General features: G+C 32.3%; 1 protein-coding gene across 2 annotated transcripts in view; it reads right to left on the reverse strand.

Annotated features, from left to right (window-relative positions):
- LOC132744569 (myotubularin-related protein 6-like) overlaps positions 1-25116 on the reverse strand; it is a 30038-nt gene continuing 4922 nt past the window's right edge. The window contains exons 2-14 of one of the 2 annotated variants that reach the window (XM_060733323.1): positions 24644-24760; positions 18117-18279; positions 17405-17559; positions 16065-16193; positions 14079-14213; positions 13481-13613; positions 12714-12823; positions 11987-12109; positions 11031-11284; positions 9804-9938; positions 8767-8893; positions 7861-8337; positions 1-2915 (exon numbers count right to left, since the gene is read on the reverse strand). In XM_060733323.1, coding sequence (XP_060589306.1) covers positions 2748-2915; positions 7861-8337; positions 8767-8893; positions 9804-9938; positions 11031-11284; positions 11987-12109; positions 12714-12823; positions 13481-13613; positions 14079-14213; positions 16065-16193; positions 17405-17559; positions 18117-18279; positions 24644-24760 — 2226 coding nt within the window. In that variant the 3' untranslated portion in view covers positions 1-2747. Of the gene's footprint in view, positions 2916-7860; positions 8338-8766; positions 8894-9803; positions 9939-11030; positions 11285-11986; positions 12110-12713; positions 12824-13480; positions 13614-14078; positions 14214-16064; positions 16194-17404; positions 17560-18116; positions 18280-23526; positions 23653-24643; positions 24761-25116 lie in introns of those variants that run through there. The other variant, XM_060733322.1, reaches the window with a different exon arrangement.

Below are 25116 nucleotides of genomic sequence, written 5' to 3' on the forward strand. Positions count from 1 at the left end.
AACTTTTACAGTCATTACTTTTAATTACATTTTTTTTTTTGCATTTGGAAGCATAACAAATAAAATTATAAATAAATGGACTAAATATACATGTATATCTTTCAAGAAATGAAACAATAAAGAAGTAACAAGCTTTCATTTACATTCAACACATACTAAAAATATAATTAAAACAGAATAACATAACTAGCAATTTCAGAATGGCATCATTTATGATTAATAAATAGATGTAGAGTATTACAAGCATTTTGAACAGACAGACATACTATGTATGGCAGTTAAACAGAATGTTACTAAATAAATAAGTTTTAAATAGGTTTTGGCAGAACAAAGCAACAGAAGTTAAGTTAATTTATCTTTATAGTTATACATTAACAATTTCCAACAAAAATGCCTTTATACCTTCATTATTAAACTTAATTCATTGATACTAAGACTATTTCCTGATCACATGACAGGAGTGACCTGACATTCAATTTAATATGTGTACATCAACAAAGGAAAGGTGCCTGTTCAAATTAGACAGTAGATTTGTGGATTCAAAGAAACTTGTGAGTACAATAAAAGTCAGGAAATTGTAAACAAATATACTGACTGACATCTAATCATCTAGTAACAAGTCACAAAATTATGTTTGTAAAATAGGTTTAACCATCATGCAAACTTTATGTAATGGACTTTACTACTTTGATTTTGGAACATTTCATTATAGGTATAAGGGATTTATATATCAAAATAACAAAATTGAGCATCTAGCAATATAGAGCCTGGTCAGACTGTTCAAATGTGTAGACTGGCGCAGCTCAAACTTAAATGTGGCATAGGATAGTTAATATTGACTTAAGCAGTCTAAGGATTAAAACTATACAAGTATACTATCTAACAGTATTGAATGTATACAAGAAACTATACAACAATTAAAGACTCTACTATACTGATGATGATTCATAATTAATTGATTATCACAGTTTTGTCTACAAAAAAAAAATCAACAAAATAAGATCAACACTACAATTACAGATATGGTTTTGTGATTACTGTAAAATCAGAAATTTTTCACATAGATTAAATTTTCCTAACATGAATCGAAGGTTCTTTTCACAGAAATAAATGTTCACAAAATATCTACTATATAACTGTAATAGATTTGTTAATTAAGTCAGAAATGTTAATTTTCTAAAAATCTTGGCATTGAGAAAATTTCTGATTAAACAGTATTTTTTTAACAAATACTTTTGATTTTTTATGAGGGTTTCTAAATCAGTTTTTAGCAACCAAATATGATATTAAATTGACTAAATTAATAAATGCACACTAACACATTAAAGATGCATTCCATTCATGTGGACAATTTCCTTATCTCATTATTTTTTTCATCAGAATGTACCAACTCTTTAACATAAGAACAATTTGATTTAATTCATTACAGAATACAAATATTGCACATCAATGTTTTTTAAACAAAAACAAGAATATTGATAAAACTTATTTGATGCCTCCCATAAATGCTTTTACAAAGTTAAGAACACATCACATGCAATACCACAAGTTAAGCCCTAGTGACCTTGACCTAACAGTGACCTTGACCTAATCAACTTGTAACAATGGTAGAGATCTGTGATATGAGCCAACACATTAAATATTTTAGATATTCAGCAATAAATTAATGTTTGACGAAGGATGAAAGGAATGACCAACTGGCATAATTATACTCGCATTTGAAAACTTTTCAGAAGCACAAAATTACTATTTCAAGTATTCAAACAAGTGTCTTTCTTGTTTTTCATATCAATTTATTCTTGAAAATCACATCCATTTTGAGATTGTACAACATTTTTCAATGCCCTTACATAGAATGTGTCACAATTCCTTGATACAACCATGATAATAAATTGAGTGAAAAAAATGACTATTTCTAAGAAATGCATGTAGAATAAGTATAATAATTTGATTTTCTATCTTGTTTTTGGTTCAACAAAAGCATATCTCAGAGTTTGTAAATCTTAAATGATAATCTGTGACACATAATTATTTTTTTTATCCGAAAAGTTAGCACAAATGTTTCCCGATACATCTTTTAGTATGAAATACCTTTTAATCTTAAAATTATTCTTTCTTTTAATTTTGATTTCACTATAACTTGGTGCAATCTACAAATTAAACATTTCTCTACTTTTTACACTAACCATGTTTAGTCTGATATCTATAAGGAAATCTTCAAAAGGCAAGAAAACTTAACAGTTGTAAACTTGGAACATTTTTCGACATGATTTGTCCACACTATGATAAAAATATTGTAGTAATCACATATTAGCAAAATTGAACTTTGTTTCTTATAATTTATGGCTGCGACATTTGTTCAAATACTGCCAGTTTTAAATCATATTACAATAGACCAACATGAAACAACCTTGTATGTCTTTGTTTGCTCTAAATCAAACAAAACATATGTCATGACATTGAGGACACTGCAACAGGGTTTTGTCATAAAACTTAAGTATATGTTAATTTTTCATACTGTTTTATAGATTTTACAGACAAGTGCTCATATATTTCACATTATAGATTTTCTTTAACAGCAAGACTAATTTTTAATCTACACAATGTTGATCTGCCTTTATAAAATTTTTATCCTTGTCTTTTACTGATGATTTCATCAACAATTCATCATTCTATTGGTTGATTGCTTGTGTATTTCTAAGCTGTAATGTTTTTAACGTCTAGGTTCTGTTACATCACACTGAATGTTATGACTTTGTAATAAGTGGGTTAAATTCCATCGACGGTGAATGTCTAATATCTTTGTAGCAAGGTTTACATACAGGAACGGGTCGGTGAGAATCGTGACCGGGCAGCGGAACATTACGGGCAATACATCTTGTACAAAACACCTCACCGCATTTCCAACAGTGGTACTGAAATAGAAATCGTATCATTTTGAACAATTGTCGTTTTTTTACATTGAATTTGATAATAATACTACATGTAGCATGACAGATTTTTTTTCTTTAATAAAAATGGCTATAAGATTTTTTTTTCTAATAAAAAAATCTATCATAGAAAAGTCACTTATTCATTTAAATGTTTCGCTGTCTACAAGATGGGTATACCTGACCATCTATTTGCCAACAAGAGGGAAAAATGAACTTGTTTATTTACTTTTTACAGTTTCCCCCCGCTGTTTTTTTAAAAATATTTTATTTAAGATTCAAATAATAATCAATTCATCTAAACCTATGTTATTTTCTTCCATAAAAGTATAGGTTTTATGTATACACAGAGTCAAAAATAAGATCCATGTGTATATAGTATAATCCTTTAATTGTTGGACATTTCTCTAAAATGTACCTTGTAATTCTATAATTTAAATTCTGACAATTTAAGAATGTGTGCCAAAAGTGACATATTCTAACTGAAAGCCAAAAATTATGTTGTATTTTCTTACTGTGAAGTAAAAGGTTCTTCATTAGTTGCTTTTAATTTGAACTTGTATAGAACTTTTCATTAAGGTTGACCAATAATGGAAAAAGAAAAAAAAAATTTTTAAAGATTATGTAATTTCCACAGAAAGAATGTAAACACATGTCTTGAATCAGGTCTTGTGCAATAAATTTCTTATTTTGATTGTTCCTAAATCCCCCAGTTAAGACATTCACAAATTCCACCAGTGTTTTTTAGTATTTACAAAATAACAAAACATAAAATACATAAATATAAAAATTGAATACAGTTTATCATAACATGTGTAGAATTTTGGACAAAGTAAAAAAAGGTTTGAGTTTTGTGTTAACATGTGATGAAGTAAAATTAAATAATTCACGTAAATAGAAATTGTCAACAAAAATGTAACTTAAGTATAACATATATATACATCAAGTATTTTATATAAGTTAAAGGTGTAAGAAAATATCTTGAAATATTAAAAAACAAGAACATCGCAATGCGATGCAACCAGTTTTCAGCAAAAATTTTCACAGAAGCTTTGTCATGCAGGGCATTTTTTTAAAGTGTGAACGCCGCGCCGCCACCCAAAATCACAAAACCCCATGATATGGCACAAGGACTCTTGATGAGAAATTCTGTGAAAGTTGTCAAAAATAGTTTGTAGAAAGAGGTGTGCAAATAAGAATTTGTTCACTTTATATTCTATATATGGAACAAAAACAATATATTTCTATATAAGGGAAAAAAAATAAATGGCCATAATTAGGTCAAACATTATCAAATCTCATAACCCTGACAACATGCAGCAAGAGTTGATGACAAAGCTTCTGCAAGAGTTTTGTCGAAATCCCTAAGAATTGTAGGAGTTGCCCACAGAATTGCACAGAGAAGAAGTGTTCACTATATATTTCTGTATAAGGAAAAAACAAAGGGCCATAATTAGGTAAAAAATTATCTAATCACAAAACCCGACAATATGTGCTATGGCACTTGATGACAAAGCTTTGTGAAGTTTGGTCAAAATCCGTTGAGAAATGTAGGAGAAGTTGCGCACTGTAGAAAATTGTTCACTATTATATTCTGTATAAGGAAAAAAATTCACAAAGGGCCATAATTCGGTAAAATATTATCCATCACAAAACCCCGACAATATGTGCCAGGCACTTGATAACAAAGCTTCTAGAAAGTTTGTCAAAATCGTTGAGAAATGTAGGAGGAGTTGCGCACAGAAAAATTACTTTCACTATATATTCTCGTATAATGAAAAAAATGGGTCAAACAGAAAAGGCCGGGTTGCATATGTATACAAAATATCATGAGGCTGTGATGTTACGGAAAAAATTTTCAATTGACCCATTAATGTAGAAAATTTAATTCAGTAGGTAAACAGGGAAGTGGATTAGCTACAACATAAAATCGAATCCCACAGTATGGGGACCATGTGTCAATGCTGTATGCAAATATCAAGAGCTGTGATAAGTAGTTGCTGAGAAAAACTGTTACGAAAATTTCCTACCATGACCATTAATGTCGAAAAATCTAACTAATTTAACTAGTGGATAAACAGGAAGTGGGATGAGCGGACAGACCTGAAATCAAATCCCACGGTATGGACCATGTGTCAATGCTGTATGCAAAATATCAAGAGGACTGTGATAAGTAGTTGCTGAGAAAACTGTTACGAAAATTTCCTACCTTGACCATTAATGTCGAAAAATCTAACTAATTAACTAAGTGGATAACAGGAAGTGGATGAGCGACAGACCTGAAATCAAATCCACGGTATGGGACAATGTGTCAATGCTGTATTGCCAAATATCAAGAGACTGTGATAAGTAGTTGCTGAGAAAACTGTTACGAAAATTTCCTACCATTGACCATTAATGTCGAAAATCTAACTAATTTAACTAAGTGGATAAACAGGAAGTGGAATGAGCGACAGACCTGAAATCAAATCCACGGTAATGGGACCATGTGTCAATGCTGTATGCCAAATATCAAGAGACTGTGATAAGTAGTTGCTGAAAAACTGTTACGACAATTTCCTACCATTGACCACTTAAATGTCGAAAAATCTAACTAATTTAACTAAGTGGATAAACAGGAAGTGGATGAGCGACAGACCTGAAATCAAATCCCCGGTATGGGACCATGTGTCAATGCTGTATGCCAAAAATCAAGAGACTGTGATAAGTAGTTGCTGAGAAAACTGTTACGAAAATTTCCTACCATTGACCATTAATGTCGAAAAATCTAACTAATTAACTAAGTGGATAAACAGAAGTGGGATGAGCGACAGACCTGAAATCAAATCCCACAGTATGGACCATGTGTCAATGCTGTATGCCAAATATCAAAGAGCTGTGATAAGTAGTTGCTGGAAAAAACTGTTACGAAAGTTTTTTTCCCCGCCCGCCCGCCGCCCGGACGCCCGCCGCCCGCCGCCCAACATTCACCATACTATAACCCGGATTTGCACCAGTGCAACCCGGCCAAAAAACAAAGGGCCATAATTAGGTCCAATATATACCAATTGCAAAACCCTGACAATATGTGTCAGGGCACTTGATGACAAAGCTTCTGAGAAAGTTTGGTCAAAATCCGTTGAGAAATGTAGGAGGAGTTGCGCACAGAAGAAATTGTTCACTATATATTCTATTTAAGGAAAAAAAAACAAAGGGCCATAATTAGGTCAAATATTATCTAATCGCAAAACCCCGACAATATGCGCCAGGGGCACTGATGACAAAGCTTCTGTGAAAGTTGGTCAAAATCCGTTGAGAAATGTAGGAGGAGTTGCGCACAGAAGAAATTGTTCACTATATATTCTATATAAGGAAAAAAAACAAAGGGCCATAATAAGGTCAAATATTATCTAATCGCAAAACCCCGACAATATGCGCCAGGGCACTTGATGACAAAGCTTCTGTGAAAGTTTGGTCAAAATCCGTTTGAGAAATGTAGGAGGAGTTGCGCACAGAAGAAATTGTTTACGCCGCCCGCCCGTCTGCCCATCCGCCCGCCCGCCCGCCCGCCGACATACCTCAATCTAATAACCAGTTTTTTCCTTCGGAAAACCTGGTTAATAAAATTGATATAACTATTAAGATATAAAATATTTTGATGAATTGAATATCATGTATTATCTTGCCATTGAATGTTATGTTAATATGTAAATTGGTTTGTATGTAAAGTGTATGGATCTCAAAGAAGTACAAGTAAAATAGATTCCATTAATTCACAAGTAAATTTTTTTTTCTGCCATGATTTTATTTTAGGCTTAAGTTTTAACCAAATAATATGGACACAAATGGTGATGATTAACTATATGTACTATATACAAAGGCAAAAAAATCAACATTAGCTTCAGATATCTTAACTTAACAGACTTCAGATCTCCCACAAAAAGGTAGATGATAATCATGCATGGTGATTAAATATCTAAGATATTGGTCAATAAATAATGGTTCTATAAGCATAGGTAGAAAATACATGTATCTATTTTTAGCATCACTGACCTTGACCACTTCAACCTCAATGCATATCATAGGAGGATGAAGGTTCATGCAAGGGATATACATGTATATATTTAGTATAGTTTAGTATAGTATCTATATATTATTTCAAGTATCTGTGAATACATGATGACCTTACAACATTACATTATCTTGTGGTGGTGAGAAAGTGAGAAAGAGTTATTGTATGAGTTATATCAGGTGTTTTTTTCTTGACTCAAACTGAAACTTTCTTGTCCACTTTCTCTTAGAGTTATATACTTTCAATCAAATTTTATTTAAATATTCCCAAACTTTGAAGTCCAAATCTGACTCTAATGGGTAGAAAAACAGACTTCATTTTAAACTATATCACTCTGCTTTCACATCAACATTAATCATAAGTAAAAATATTATAACAAGCATATATCTACAAGTTATATAAGTAAGTGTAGATGCAAGTAGTACATTTATTCCAATCCAATTTATCTTGGACTGTATTAAAAAACAGCTTGTGTTCTTCCTTGAAATGCAAATTTGGTAAAAAAATTTAATGAGCAAGCTAAATTTCTTTATCTCTTGATAAATCAATTCTTGATGAAGAGTAACTACTGAGTAAGACTACAATTTTTCCCAGTCAAGTAAGTGTTAGGAAATTAAAGAAAAACGTTATAAAACAAGTATAGAACTTCTCAAAGCTTTCACCATCACAAACAAATATTAACAAGACTTCTTATGTTTCCTTGAATATATTAACATAAGAAGATGTATCCTAGGCTCACATGTGAACTTTGTGAGAAAAAAAATATACTCACTTGAACTTAATATGTAAAAAAAAAATCCCCCATACTCCCATGAACTTAAATATATGTGTGAGAAAAAACCCTATACTCATCTGAACTTAAATAATTATCAAGCTTGCCTTTTTCATAAAATGGTCAAACGGCATTGCACAACTACATGTATATATATTACGGAATGGGCGCCAATCCACTGCTACTGACTGAAGCTCAAGATGTAACTGGTCGAGGTTTAACTTTTCTAGGTTGATAGATTGGGACATAGACTCGGGTTCTAGAGTGGAGATACGATCGTCTATACCTGATCGTGACATCTGTGAACACGACTCGTCAAAGCCAGATTCTGAGTCACTTTTTGTTTGATTTGAACTGCCGTCAATCAGTCTGTTCTTTTCCAGATTTTCACGTTTTTGTAAGTCCGTTTGGTTAACAATAAGACAATCACCATTAGTTTGGTTATCAAACAGTTTATCTTTCAGTCTATGATGAAATGGATCGTCTATAACACCGTCTAACGAATCCATGGAAACACAAGCATGTAACGTCTGTTGTATCGTTTCATCTGATTTACCGAGAATCTGACCAATCTGTGTTAATCTCTGCAAATAGATTCATATCAGAAATAAACATGTTCCATACTAATTATTACATGTTGTTAAAGTTAAATATCTGTTATACTTTGACAAGGTTGCATGTAAACAAGTTTTGTAAGCAAGCATTGACAATCTGACCTATGTAAAACCTTGTAATTAAATTTTAATTACAAGGTTTTACAAATAAACCAAGACAGTAAGTTGTTAATAAATTTTGCCTCAAAGATCTATTAACAAAAAACCTAAGACAAAGTGAAATAACCCTGATTAAAAAAAAACACAGAATATTCCACAGTTTTGTCAGTCTATGGGTGGGCATAAGGACAGACTGACAAATGTTTATCCCCACACCCGCAGAGTGGAGGCATAATCATCATATAAGATCACTTATCCAAGTCTGAAAGTAGAAAAGTTTTTTTCTTTTTGAATTTTTACCTTTTCTAGAAGTCTGACATGGTCCTCTAATGAAGAACTATGATCCTTGGCTGCAGATAGTATATCTTTGATCTGATCTCGTGGATGAATTCCAGTCTCAAATCTATTATACATTCCTCGCCAAAATCTGTAATATAAACATGCAAAAGCTGTTGAAGGTCATTTTCAATTATTTGTTTGACACTTTATCACTTTTTAAGTCACACTGACAATTTAAAAGATCATTTGGCAACTTTACAAGCTTTACTAGCGGAAAAAAACTTCAGGTGCCCCTCAATGCATTATTTTATGCAGCTGACTTCCTGTATCTACCTGAATAGCTTCCATGCAACAAAAGAATTCACAGCCCCTGGGGAGGGGGGTTAAAAAATAAAGTGCTAAGGGGCATGCAATCTGGTCAGAGACTTTTTCAGCCAGACCAACAAGGCCTTTTTGACCAATAGAAGGAGCCAAAATAGTTTAAACAAACAAACATGAAGATCATCTAAAGGTGTAGTATAACAAGTTTATAGAATATCCATCTTTGTGTTTATATGTTATCTAATATTAGCTGATGTGTCCATTAAAAGAGACTAGATCACTTAGTAGAAACATACTGGACAGACATCGAGCATATGTTGGCTATTAACATAGTATTAAGTTATATACAGTCAAACTTGTATTAAGCGACCTTGCAAGGGAAAAACCCAAAATGGTCGCTTAATTAAACGGTCTCTTAAGACAAAGCATGATAAAAAGTCAAAATTTATACATGACATCTTCCTTTTGCGGTGGGAATTTTTTTCAACTTCATTCATATAAATGTTTAATAATAAGAACGCTCCAATAATCTATAGGGATGCTAATGTAAAAAAATAACTTTCTGATATTTATTGACAAAACAGTTTTCATCCATTACATACATGTTTGACATTTTTCCAGAATATTTAAACTTCTCCGTTGTATTTACTCTTATTCACATAAACTCAGCAAGATTTTTAACTTGTGTCATGTAACACTCAAGGTAAACTAGAACAACTAATGAATGAATATCTTACTTGATGCATTGTGGGTAAGTTTTTGGAATGAGAACAGGTTGCATGACTTCATACTCCTTTTTGAAGAGTGGATTTAGATACTCCATCTTGTGTTTACTAAGGAAGCCCCATAGTGAAAATGTACGATCTGACAACCTAAAATAATATATATATTATCAATATATAGAGGATATTCAAGTTTTTTCTATAAATACATGATTTATTTTCATTGAGTGGTATGAATATAAATATTTCATGAGTGGCGGTAGCCACGAGTGAAATATGGTAATTTTCATGCCACAAGATGAAAATAAATCATGTATTTATAGAAAAAACTTGAATTTTCTGTTTATTATATACATTTTTCTCTTTCAGGACATTAAAATTTGCAAGACTTTCCCTTAAATTTTGAGTACTGGCAGAATTTAAAAGAAAGTAGTCCGGCAAGACACCAGTGAAAATACGGAAAATATGTTTCACTGCAGTGAAAAATAAATTTTTACAGTGAAAATACGGAAAATGAAAATACGCATTTTATTTCATCAATATTTCTCAATATTTCATTTAAAAGTATATAATAAACATTTATATCAGTCACTAAAAATCACAAAATGTCCAATTTCTCATCAGCAAATCAGCAAGCAAAAGTTACATCATTTACACAGCTAAAAATGTGAAGATGGATGCCCTCACGTTTCCCCGTTTTGACGGTCTTAAGATGGATCCAAAATTAGTGGCGGCATAAAGAAACAGTACCAAACTTTTGTAATCTTTTTAAAGTGAGTAAGTTTATCTAGTATAACTTTATCAATACAATAATCTTTACTATAAATACTAACTCCGTTGCCTCTAATTTTCAAGCTGTTTATGGCATCATGTTATCTATTATGAGTTTGATACCCTGGGCCAAAACTTATATAGAATGATAATCTTTAAAATATGTAATTCTCATGGAAAATGAATCAAAAACATATTGAAGATAATAATATGCATCAGGGTCTAGCTGAAGAATGACAATTGGCCTTGAATAAAAAAAGTCCCTCTGATTAAAGCTCTCTCAAGTCATTATTTACTAAGCAGACCCATCATTACCGTCTGGCCTGACTTTGTCATATATTAACCTTTAATTAATGGATTTCTCCTAGTATATCATATAACCTTACTGGGGCACATTTCCTCATAATTATTATATTCATCTTATACATTTCAGTAATATATACACCTTCATCACGGTAAATTGTTACCTACTTTAAATCTACACGGTCCTTCTCACAGTTCCCAATGAACGTACCAAACTGACACGAATACACGTGATCGTGCAGCGTGATCAAAAATCGATCATTGAACTGGAATGCACAGGGAAATTGCTGCATCATTTGCCACACACACTCGAGGAATTGTGTAAATACTGGAGATGTTTCTTTACTATCCACGGAACTAAGAAACCCACAACGATCTGTAAATTTGTGCCCAAATGCTAGCCATTCCTTTTCTATTAATGCCTGAAAGTATATTAACAAAAAGTGAAATACAGCAATGAATAAAGAAAAAGTAATCATAATACTTGTCTCACAGAATTTCTTTTTTCTAATTGAAAGAGAAAAATAAACCAATGAGGATTTCATTTACTTATCACTTCTATCTGTTAATACTTATCACTTCTATCTGTTTACAAGGGAGTTAATCAAAGAATAATTTGTCAAAAAGATCAAAGCAGTTGTTTACCCTTATAATACTTTCAAAACATCAGTCATGGTCACCTGACTTGTCACTTTCACTCTATCACAAGTCATGGTTGGAAATGTTTTTGATAGTCAATATATCAATCTCTCAGGGAATGGGGTTTCATAATTGTAGAATTATTGGATATAATAAATGTATATGTATATTTAAGGGGAGCAGTGGTCTAGTGGTTAAGGTATCTGCCCCTCAACCCAGGGATCATAAGTTTGAGCCCAAATCAGGTCACAACCATGTTTCCTCATATTACACCAGTACCAGTTGGTTCTAGAAGCGGACTCAAAAGTGATTAATATAAGCTGCAAGAACTTGTTTTGCAATCGAGCTTAAATAAATATGTTTAAAACAACAAATGCATATTATATACAGTGAATTTGATGCATACATCATTCACTACAGTTCTGACAACTATAAGACTCTCACAGCTGTTCAAGCCTCTTCTATATATAATGCTTAAATCTTACCATAAATCCTGATATAGTTCTGTAATACGGATCTAGCATTAATGATGACAAACTACAAGTCTGTGCTGTACGGTCCCAGCCATCTGAACAATGTACCAACACACTTATACCATCTAACACAGCCTGGATAATATAAAATATAACAAACATTTATCTTATTTCTCCTTGAAGAGTCCGAGAGATAATTGAAGAAACTATGTTTTTTTCCTTGATTAACTTCATTTACATAATTCTTACAATGGAAAGTTGGTGATATTTGAAGCTGGAATGGTTCATTCTCAATTTTAGGGGTTAATGACAAAAAAATGTTAATAAAGCAGTTGGCAATATAGATTCTGGTCAGACTTTATAGATAGATGTAGAGTTAAAAAAAATTATAAGAGTAAATAGAAGTAATGAAATGCACTTGTTTAGTGATAAACTTTCAAATTATAGCTCAAAAAGAGGGAAAACAGAATCCTTTCCTTTGACAAATAAAAATCAAAAAGAAAATATTCATCACAAAATCAAATAATCAATGAAAAGAATCCATTTTAAGAGTATTCATCATAACATAAGTATGAAGTGGTAAAAAATCAAAAGTTTTTAACTATATTACTAATTGTTTATTACAAAACTGGTTGTTTATAGTGTGATGAATTGATGTTTATTATGTTTACTAGCCAATTTCTGAATCAGTATTTTTGACATAATTCAAAGAATACTTGACATACATTAAACATTTTACCTTTGATATAAATACAGATGTTTCCAGTATGGCTTGTATATGTTTCAACCAGCCACTTGTCTCCAAACCAGAAATGAAAGCACTCATAGACGGATTCTTCAACTCACAAACTGAAAAATACAAAATGTGTTTCTTAGACACAATTGCCCCTAGACTGTATCAGTTAATTAATAATGTCATGGAAAATTTCCTAACATTTTGATCTTGATATTATCTCATTTATAATTCAGTCTTATTTCAATACATCAAAATAAACCTCTCAAGTGTCTCACAAAAAATACAAAAACAACAGATAGACAAGATGAAAAACATGCCTGCCTATCTATCAATATAGGGAGCATAAAGATGGGGACAGACATATAGACAAAATCAAAACTTTATTAATTCCTTCTAATACAGACACAAATATTAATACCCACAATACTGTAAAAGTCAATTGGCAATACTCTAGTTTTACTGGCGGAGGAAGACCTCGGGTGTCCTTTGTATATTTGATTTCTTGCTTAAGTGGGCACTTGAGTAGAACCCCTGACCTTCTATATGCCAGCCGAATAGCTTCCTAACATAAAAATATTCAAATCCCTATCAGGATTTAAACATATTGCCTTGATCAGGATTTAAATATACAAGTAATATAGAGTCACCAACCATAATCACTTGGTCATTGAGCCCTTCATAAATGTAAAGATATAGATAGCAGAATTCCTTGTGACATGTTCACACAATAATTGTTGAAACAATATATTTTTGACATAATAAATGTTTACCTTCAGTTAATTTTTGTAGACTACCTCTCATCACATGTATATTTTCTATACCACAGAACTGAAACTTCATATCCGAGTAGAAAGCCTCGTTCTCGTAACCCTTACCTGCAGCACGATTTGCCATCGCATTTATCTGTAAAATAAAATAGGCCTCAATATCATCTCTTAATGTTAGGCTCCCAAACAATTCACAATTAAGAACTTACATTTCATACTTTTAAAACCAAGATCATATCCTAATTAACTCCCTATCTAGTTCAGATCAGACAGCATGTTGTTAAACCCCTGCCTCAAGTCTCACATTAAATCTCACATTAAGTCTCACATTAAGTCTCACATTAAGTATAATTAAAGTTGTAAAAGATAGGTATAACTGTCAACATTTGACTAAGATATGGAGAATCTGAAAGATATCTTTTCTAGCATTAATGTGAATTCTGTCCAAATGACCTAAACACCTTATAAGGGTAGACGTTCATGCAAGATTCCTATATACCAAGTGCCCAAGTGACCTAAACACTTTATTACAGTAGTGTTCATGTAAGTCATCTATATACCAAGTGCTCATATGAGCTAAAAATACATCTTCTCTAGTTACCTTTGGTCTTGTATCTACGACATACATGTATCCACTGTCTGGGTTAGCTTTGAGTATTGCATGTAACATTTGTTCATCTTCTACACACCTAGCGCTGAATCCTGCCAGTGGTTGACTACAGCGACATATTGCAGCCTACAAAACATGAATTATTATTCCATCATATATCCCTGCATTACAAGCTGAAGTTAAAAATAAATATAACATCTTAAAATTGAAAGCAAACAACAAAATGTTTTATTAATGTTAGACAACTGGGTATTCAAATACACTATTCTTAAGTATTGTTTTGTTTTGCTGAACACCTGAGTTTAACAGTATTACAGTCACAGACAGGAGTGTCACTGGTTTGTGTACTAATACTAACTTCACAAGTAAATATTTATCTTCCCAAATTACATAACTTAAAATAGCAGTAGACGATGGATGGCATGAGACATTGTTTCAACCAAATTTGTCACAGATAAACATGAGCCCAGAACTCAGACTCACTTGACCCTAATGTTCTCCCTTTAGGGCTGATTGAACTTGACAGAATTGAAAATCATTTTAATGCAACCACTTAGATGCATTAAAGGGTAAAACCGTATTCAAAATATTCAATTATCCTTTTAATATTCTAAACATGACTCAAATGTGCGTACTGTAAGTAAATAGTGTATCCAATTGTCTGTTACATAATGTACTGTTAATAAATTGTAAACCAGAGTATGCACACAACCATTTTCATTATCAACTAGAAATGTGTCCATAGGACACGGATGCCTCCACACGCCACTGTTCTGTCAATCTTATGACTCTAGGTCAAATATTTTTTGGACTACATGTGCCTCAAGTTGAAAACTAAAAATCAACAAAGGGCCATAATTCTGTTAAATTTGGTCGCAGCGAAAATTCCTTCTTTTACTGCCATCTACACATAAAGGTTGTTCATCCTTGGAAGTTTAAGCAAAATCTGCCATCCGGTTTAAGAGGAGTTGCATTCACAAAATTTCTATATAGTATATAGTGAAAAAATCAACAAAGGGCCATAATTCTGTAAAATTTGGTCGCAGCGAAAATTCCTTCCTTTACTACCATCTTCACCTTAAGGTTGTTCATCCCTGTAAGTTTAAGCAAAATCTGCCATGGGGTTTAAGAGGAGTTGCGTTCACAAAATTTCTACATAGTATATAGTGAAAAAATCAACATTCACAAAATTTCTACATAGTATATAGTGAAAAAATCAACAAAGGGCCATAATTCTGTTAAATTTGGTCGCAGCAAAAATTCCTTCCTTTACTACCATCTACACATTAAGGTTGTTCATCCCTGTAAGTTTAAGCAAAATCTGCCATGCAGTTTAAGAGGAGTTGCGTTCACAAAATTTCTACATAGTATATAGTGAAAAAATCAACAAAGGGCCATAATTCTGTTAAATTTGGTCGCGCAGCAAAAATTCCTTCCTTTACTACCATCTACACATTAAGGTTGTTCATCCCTGTAAGTTTAAAGCAAAATCTGCCATCCGGTTTAAGAGGAGTTGCGTTCACAAAATTTCTACATAGTATCTAGTGAAAAAATCAACAAAGGGCCATAATTCTGTTAAATTTGGTCGCAGCGAAAATTCCTTCCTTTACTACCATCTACACATTAAGGTTGTTCATCCCTGTAAGTTTAAGCAAAATCTGCCATCCGGTTTAAGAGGAGTTGCGTTCACAAGATTTCGGGACGTACGGACGGACTGACGGACGGACTGACGGACGGACTGACGGACGGACGGACAAGTGCAACGCTATATGCTCCCACATTGTGGGGGCATAATAAAAATAGCCATAAAAAAAGAATGACAAAGTTTTCCTGTGACAGACACTAAAGAAATTGCCATAAAATTCCTCTAAATGATAAATGGTTTTCACTTCAGTGAATAGATATTGAGGCTGTGGGACTATTGGAAAACATATCAAATAATACTTAGGGTAGATCTAACAAACAATTCCACTTTACCTGGTTTTTGATGTGAAAATAAGAAAGTACTGGTAGCCGACCTCTACTGCGGAACTTTGAACTTCCTATCAGAACTTGTGTAGCAGCTCTACTAGGAACAAATAAATATCGGGGGTAGGTATCACAGATCTAAAAATTACAGAAAAAACCCTTAATGAAAGTTGCAACATAATCAAAGCCCTAAATGGGTGGACAAAAGCCCATTCAAAAAATCAAAACAAAAAACCAAAAGCTCAGTAAAAAGATTTAACTTCCTATTTCTTTTTAGAAGAGTTGTTCTGATATCTTCAAAAACTTTTTGTCTAGTAAGTTAACAAGATACATGGAGTCATGGCTCTTTGTTATTTTAATTAATCCACAAATATAAAATTTCATTTCTTCTGCTGAGTAAGACTCTTTTGCATTACATTAATATTTACATTTAACCTTTTGGAGAACCAGACTGTCCATAAATTGATGAACCTATGTAAAACCAAAAGAAAAACACGAAATTTCGTGCCCACGAAATTACGTGAATTTACAGTTGTAGAGCTAAAAATACATAAATCTCTTTTAACTGAGGACTGTCTGTATGTTAAGTATTTGATGCATATAAAGCACGATGATAGAAATATAGCCAATCTGTATGATAAACAATGACTTTATGTATAATTCCACTATGTTAGATCAATATTCTATGCTGATTAAATCACTTTGATATTTTGCTAATTGTTCTCACTGTTAACAGAAGATACCTGTGGGGAATACTTGACTTTTATCATTTAAGTGGGCCTCCATAATAATGATCTGCAACTTAAAAATATCTTAAAAGCACTTTCGTTTAGATAACACTATTATGGCTAAGGTGGGATTAAAGCTTGAAGTTTTTATTTTTTAACAACTCTTCAAATCTGTTTCCTGGACTTGAACTAACCAACAAACCAGTACTGGTATAACAAGAACTGTTGGTAGGACAGTGTGCTTGACTATTTTCAGTGCTTGATAGTAAGACAAGAGCCTGGATAATGTAGAATTTTCTAAAAGGGTGATAATTCTGTCAAAACAATGTTAGAGTTATTGGCCTTTGACAGTAACCTCCTATTATGCTCTCAAATATATGTGTGAAGTTTCAGCACACCCCCTTAAGTTCTTTTTAGATACCAACCTGCATTCAAAAACTTAACCAAAATGTGACACCAATGCCAGGGTGAGTGCAATCACTCTCCCTATTCCTTGAAAAGTCAAGCTAATAAAAAGAAATACCAACAATATAAAAGAAAACATGGTTGTGGCTTCAATAAAGCTTAAACCAACAACCCATGTTTAAATAGCCAAAAGGCCAACTACTTCTTATCACTCACCTCATATTCTTTGTTAATGTTTGACATAACCCAGTTCTCGTTGGGTACTCCCATACGCATGTATTCAGACTGTGTGTCAAACAAGTCCCATCCATAATCTTTTGTATAATCACAATTTTGTTGGTACGAAAATGCATACAGGGACTCTATATTACCTGTAAAAATATTAGTAAATAGTATATCACTACTTAACCTGAAACAAGAATAAAATACGGAGACTAAACCAAGTCAACTCTCTCTTATACTATTCCTATGTCAAAATGTAAATGATAAACCTTATTCACAACTTGGTATTTACTTTCAATCATTCTACAGTCAATTTCTTTCACAGATGAGGCAAACAGCAATTATATCAGCCGTAAAGAAAATAATTAAGAGCTATCTTCTTATTTCCCCATTCTGTTGCAGGGCCTCCGAGGGATTACATTGTTGTCTTTGAAATATTTGGCCATCACATGTACAAGTTTAGATTCCAGATAAAACAAACTGTATATGTGGATGTTTTTTTCTGTCACCTATAGAGTGTTTGCTTATAATTAAAGTGCCTGTTCTCAGACTAAAACTACTGCTAAGATTTACACCTTGGGTCTCCTGACCTTCCATCAAAATAGCAGTAAAGACTGAAAGTTTGACTGTAATAATTTGACTTAGTCTTAGACAAAAATAACATCTGATTTGATAACTTAAATAAGTTTGAAGTACATAATCATACCTGGTTTAGATAACTCTAACAGTGATGTATATATATCATGGCAGTCTCTTTCCTTTGGTATGACAAACGTTATACACATAAAGTTTTTACAATGCAGCTGTATTGGAGATCCACCTGTAGTTATTGGAAGCTTGTCTATATTTGATAGGTGCATGTGTAAAATCTGAAATAACAAAAAAAAATTTCCTACTAAAATATTAGACTGAGCTTGTATATCAGGGGAAACTACTCGAATTTAAAGGAACTGAGGCCAAAAATCCTTAACACATATAAACAATTAAATTTTTTATATTGATCAATATGTGCTTAAAACAGAAAGATGTGCAAAAGATAATTAAGAAATATACTCAGAAATAAACTGAAAATCATACTGTTGTGTGCTATTCATATTCTAATCTGAATGAAATGCATTGCAACGGTTTTCAATTTAGGGTTTGTTTTTTTTTACAATTGAAATAATTATTCTGAATGATCTGAAATTTTGCACACAAGTTACTTACATCAAATGGTACATTAATCCGGAAAGATTATTTCCATTCATTTCTTTTTAAAATAAATATCTGAGGTGACATCACTGACATTTCATTAACTTCAGGCTTTATAAATTATGTTATGACCTTGGTATTGAATGAAAGTTATGCAGTAAGGGGGAGAAATGAAGCTAAGTTGATTAAATTGATCATTACTTAAAGAGTCCAGTTTGTATGTTTGGATTAAAGGAACTCCACTGAGGTTTTTTTGACATGAAGGAACTGGGAAAAAAAATTTCTGAGATTTTAGTACTATTTAAGGTAGGTCTGGAGCAATAACTTTTGTGCAAATTTTAAGATCCTCTCCCCGTTTTTCCAGAATCATCATTTTATTGTGTAAAATGACCCAAACATTTCTTTATTTCTTTTTCATTTTTTTTTTCATTTAGTGCTTCCTTTGATCCACTTTTAGAATTCAAATTTCATGTTCTGTAGGCTTTTTGAACTCAATGGAGCTCCTTTAACACAAGTGTAACAGTAATGAAGTATAGTATAGGCCAGGAGTATTCTACAAGATATCCTGTTTTCTGTACAAATACTATCCTGTTTTACCAAAAGTAACAGCAATCTTCTCTATATTTGTGTTCTAAAACATCAGTTGAAGCGGAATGACATAAGACAGAACTATCTACAACCAAATCTGTCAATACTTGTTAAGAAATCCACAATCTATTGATGTGGGGGAAAATGCTTGCCTGTAGGCAAGTAATATTTCAATTATTGAAGTTCTTCCTAAAAGCAATTTCGCTGAATCTGATTTCACATATAATGTGCTGTTTAACATCATATAACTTTATCGAGCAAAAGTAGTGAATTGTGACCAAAGAAAACAAACTGATCATTGTATTGATACTATATACATGTACATGTATATGTAAAGGGATACTATATACATGTTGTAATGGCATACTATATACATGTAATAGCACATTATAGATCATTCCAATTAATTAAGTAGTTTAATTGCCATGAAACTACCATGTGAAAAGCACTTAACCAATTAAGGAAAGGTACAAAGAAAAAATATAATTTATTAATGAATTCACTTAAGGATTGTATTTAAATAGTAAATTCCAACATGACCTGTACTTTGATAATATACACTGGCATACCAAACACAAACTTAATCAATAAAAGCTTGCAAAAGATGTTTGAAGGAAACATTATTGTCTATAGACAGATTGGCAGCACAATACCATAAAACATTGCCTGCCGCCCCACCAAGAAAGAAAAAATAATCGTGCAAATAGAAAACATGCCTCAATTCTTTTATTTACAAGAAACTGTCGGAACGTATTTAATCAGTCTTGCAGTCAAAGAGACCTTAGAGAATTCACCTCAAAACTATACATCACTAAGCTGGGAACCTATCCTCCAAATTATTTTGATTTTCATTCAATACTATTGCATGATAATGGAGATAATCAAAGTCATTTCTGTAAATGTAATCCATGTTAACCCATAAAATATACATATAAACCCAATCTCTGATGTATCATTCCACTTTTAGAATCCCAGTAATCAATATAGCATGTTTTATATCATTTCCATTCAAACATTTCATCTCCTCAGGATAGGGGGGCATGTGCACCATTACATTTACATCCCTATAATAGACGTATATAACCTCATATAATGGCATATAACGTAAATATATCCCTTATATTAGCCTGTCAGTATAGGTTAAGATTAGTGACTCACTCTACAGAGAGATAAGATGTTCTGCTGACTTTAAGACAATCATCTTCTAGTTTTGGCAGGAATTCATCTCTAGTAATCATTTATTTTCCATAAAGCAAAATTGAATTTCTGGGCAAAATAACAAGATTTAACATTTACATTAGGCAGACCTACAGTCTTCTAAATGCAAGCAAGAAGAACAATAAAGTATTGTGTATCAAACATATGCCGTTTTACTGAAAATCATGTTTAAATATTCTATCATGTGTGGCAGCTAGATTATGAAAGTCCATTTAAGACTATACTTGGTCAACAAAATATCTATTTACCATCTATTACATACAATATAACTTCACTTTCATTCTGCCAATATATGAAGCATTCATTCTGTACTTTACTGACAAATATCAACTTCACAACAATGTCACCTTCACCCTTTAATCTACTGACATAAAAATCACCTTCACTCTCTAATCTACTGACAATATCACCTTCACTCCTTCTACTGACTCACCTTCACTCTCTATCTACTGACACAATGTCACCTTCACTCTCTAATCTACTGACATAATGTCACCTTCACTCTCTAATCTACTGACACAATATCACCTTCACTCTCTAATCTACTGACACAATGTTACCTTCACTCTCTAATCTACTGACACAATGTCACATTAACTCTTTAATCTACTAACACAATGTCACTTTCACTCTCTAATCTACTGACACAATATCACATTCACTCTCTAATCTACTGACACAATATCACCTTCACTCTCTAATCTACTGACACAATATTACCTTCACTCTCTAATCTATTGACACAATGTCACATTAACTCTTTAATCTACTAACACAATGTCACTTTCACTCTCTTATCTACAGACACAATATTACCTTCACTCTCTTATCTTCAGACACAATATTACCTTCACTCTTTTATCTACTAACACAATGTCACATTAACTCTTTAATCTAATGACACAATATTACCTTCACTCTCTAATCTATTGACACAATATTACTTTTACCCTCTAATTTACTGACACAATATTTCCTTCACTCTCTTATCTACTGACACTATGTCACCTTCACTCTCTGATCTATTGACACAATATTACTTTCACCCTCTAATCTACTGACACAATATTTCCTTCACTCTCTTATCTATTGACACAATATAACCTTCACTCTCTGATCTATTGACACAATATTACTTTCACCCTCTAATTTACTGACACAATATTTCCTTCACTCTCTTATCTATTGACACAATATTACCTTCACTCTCTAATCTATTGACACAATGTCACATTAACTCTTTAATCTACTAACACAATGTCACTTTCACTCTCTTATCTACAGACACAATATTACCTTCACTCTCTTATCTTCAGACACAATATTACCTTCACTCTTTTATCTACTAACACAATGTCACATTAACTCTTTAATCTAATGACAAAATATTACCTTCACTCTCTGATCTACTGAAACAATATTACCTTCACTCTCTCTAATTTACTGACACAATATTTCCTTCACTCTCTTATCTACTGACACAATATTACCTTCACAGTCATTCTACTAATCTAATCTACCTACATAATATCAATTTCACTCTGTTGTCTACTAATTCTATGTTATCTTTAACTTACAATCACCTGGCACTAAAAATCTATATACTTGACTATCTATAATTAAAAACATAATAACTGTATACAAATTAATAGGAGATCATTTTCATGTTTTATTCTACATTCCTATAATTTACAGATAGGATCATCAGCTACATAAAGGCAGTATTTGGTCCTGTCATTCTAGTATCTAAGTAGTAGCTATCAAACTGCTTTCCTATAATTGACTATAGACTATTTTTTTAGCTTCAGTGTTATTTTTCTCTTGACTAAGGCACCAATCAATTGTTTAGATTAGCTGCTGAAGTCTTCACTTTCTTCCGTTATTAAGATAAGAACAGTTTTCATTTGAACAGTTTGAGGTTTCTTAAAAAAGGAAACTACATTAATTATGGTTTTTCTTCCAGTTCAATAAAAGCTCTTATGCCTTACAAAATGTTCACCTTAAGTTATTTATAGCAAAAGTAATACAGTTTTACATACATGTACCTACATGTACACTAAAACCCACTGTGACAATAAAACGTTCACAATGGATCTGCCTTGGTCTATGGTTTAGTATAATCAGAGATATTCTAGCCAGACTGGGATTATGCCCATGGCGGCAATGACTGTGGGTGGATGACAATGATCAATGCTTGATGATAGTCATAAAAAATTTAGTCTGTAAAATTATCTCCGGTAAAATTATCTCGGAATGAAATAACTGGAAGCAAATCTTTGACAATCCAATTAACAAGATTGTATTCATAAAAATAAAATTCCCCTATAACAATCTATAAATAACTCAAGTTAAGTGAAATCTTATATATTTCTAGGTATAAATATGTTAGAATCTTTCCAATAATCTTTATTACATATTAAAAATGACTGAATCAAATGTTATAGATTCACACCAAAGGACTATGTTATATTATTTAAAAATTTGCACAGGATTTGGAAAATAGAATACTTTTCACAACTGATGTTGATGTTGAACACAACAAGAGGGCTATGGTGGCCATTGATTGTCATTGGTTTACCCTTGGGCTGGGCTTTTTTTTACCAAAGGGCAATTATTCTAGAGAAGTTCACTATAGCAATGCAACATTTGCAAATAATGCAACACATTTAAACTCTAGACCATGAAATTTCACACAAGAAGATATAGATACAGTGAATGTATTTTTAAAACTTGAATCTCTAAAGCTAGTGATATAATATGGGCTGGATCAATTTTGCCTCTGGGTCGATACAATTAAAATATTTTTTTGTAGGGGACCACAATGTGTCACATACTTAATATCTAAGCTCTGGGTATTGTACCCACTGAGGAGATTTTACTTTTTAAGCTATTGTGATCAGCTTGAACTATTTATAATTTTATATAACTTTGAAGAGGGCTGCCCAAAGATCATTCCTGTGAAGTTTTGTCTGTAAGACAATTATAAAATATATACTAGCAGTAAATTCTTGAAAATTTCCACTTGTCCATACAGACTATCGGACAACCTGTGCAATATGGACAATTGATTTTGCCACCCCTGCATATTACATTTTATATTATCAATTTATAATTCTTACCCATATTTCTTTCTTTCCAGCACTGTCAACAAATATCAGGTGTGTAGTTGTCAGGTACAATGTTCCTATGGCTGTGTTTCTGGCACTGAATCTGTCCAAAAGCTTAACATTGTCAACCTGAAACACATGAAAATAAAATAATTAAATTACAATATTCTCATATAATTTTGCAAATGGCCATTAGCACTTTTTGGTTTGTTATTTTGCTCGGAAATCTGAGAGTAAAAAACAGGCTGTTTAATAATAAGAGAGATTGTTCCTAGATAGAAGAATTCGATTTTTTATAACCTTCAAGACCTGGACAGATTTTTATCCTTGGTATTGTGTGCATGCATTAACAATTTATCAACAATGTTGCATCAAAGAACAAGGTCCACTCATAGATGGTTATAGTGAAGTTTCAAGTTAATATCACTACCGGTTTCCAAAATGGGATGGGATGGGACACTGTAATTCCTAATACTAACTAAGGCCTCCCACCCCGTCCCACCCAACTATGTTTGGTGGGGGTATAATTATAACCATTGTACATCTTTTGAACACTTTAAGACTAATTTAATAAAACACTTTCAAACAATATGGTTTCTCTGAAATCGAAATAAAGCTAAATGTGAAATAAAAAAAAAGTATTTCATGAGCCTGAGTAGATATTACGGATTCTTGTAAAACGTTACGTTTTTTTGCTCATAAATTAGCCTCACACCGAGATAACATATTGAATGAATCAGCAAGCGTGACTTCCATGAACATAATAAAATTGATTTCACCATGTCTTATTGCTAAACAATTCTATTTATAGTGAAAAAAGGAATTGATGCGACATCAAGTTATATAAAAGTCACTTATGTTACACAGAAACATTATAATAAAATCATAACTAAGAAATCATGGATTATGCCAAACTACAGACATTGATGACAAACCTCTTACTTTCACAAAAGCTCACCTTTGTGCTCAGGTTTTTTTGCTATTTTTGAGGCATGTTTTTGTGCGTATTATATTTACATATTTTATAGTATATTCTTGAAAATTTCCACTTGTCCATACAGGCTATGGGACATTCTGGGCAATACAGACAATTTTGCCATATTTTATATTATCAATTTATAATTCTTACCCATATTTCTTTCTTTCCAGCACTGTCAACAAATATCAGGTGTGTAGTTGTCAGGTACAATGTTCCTATGGCTGTGTTTCTGGCACTGAATCTGTCCAAAAGCTTAACATTGTCAACCTGAAACACATGAAAATAAAATAATTAAATTACAATATTCTCATATAAATTGCAAATGGCCATAAGCACTTTTTGGTTTGTTATTTTGCTCGGAAATCTGAGAGTAAAAACAGGCTGTTTAATAATAAGAGAGATTGTTCCTAGATAGAAGAATTCGATTTTTTATAACCTTCAAGACCTGGACAGATTTTTATCCTTGGTATTGTGTGCATGCATTAACAATTTATCAACAATGTTGCATCAAAGAACAAGGTCCACTCATAGATGGTTATAGTGAAGTTTCAAGTTAATATCACTACCGGTTTCCAAAATGGGATGGGATGGGACACTGTAATTCCTAATACTAACTAAGGCCT

This window comes from Ruditapes philippinarum, unplaced genomic scaffold, assembly GCF_026571515.1.
Source record: "Ruditapes philippinarum isolate M1 unplaced genomic scaffold, ASM2657151v2 ctg2426_1_1_1_1, whole genome shotgun sequence".
Lineage (NCBI taxonomy): Eukaryota > Metazoa > Mollusca > Bivalvia > Venerida > Veneridae > Ruditapes > Ruditapes philippinarum.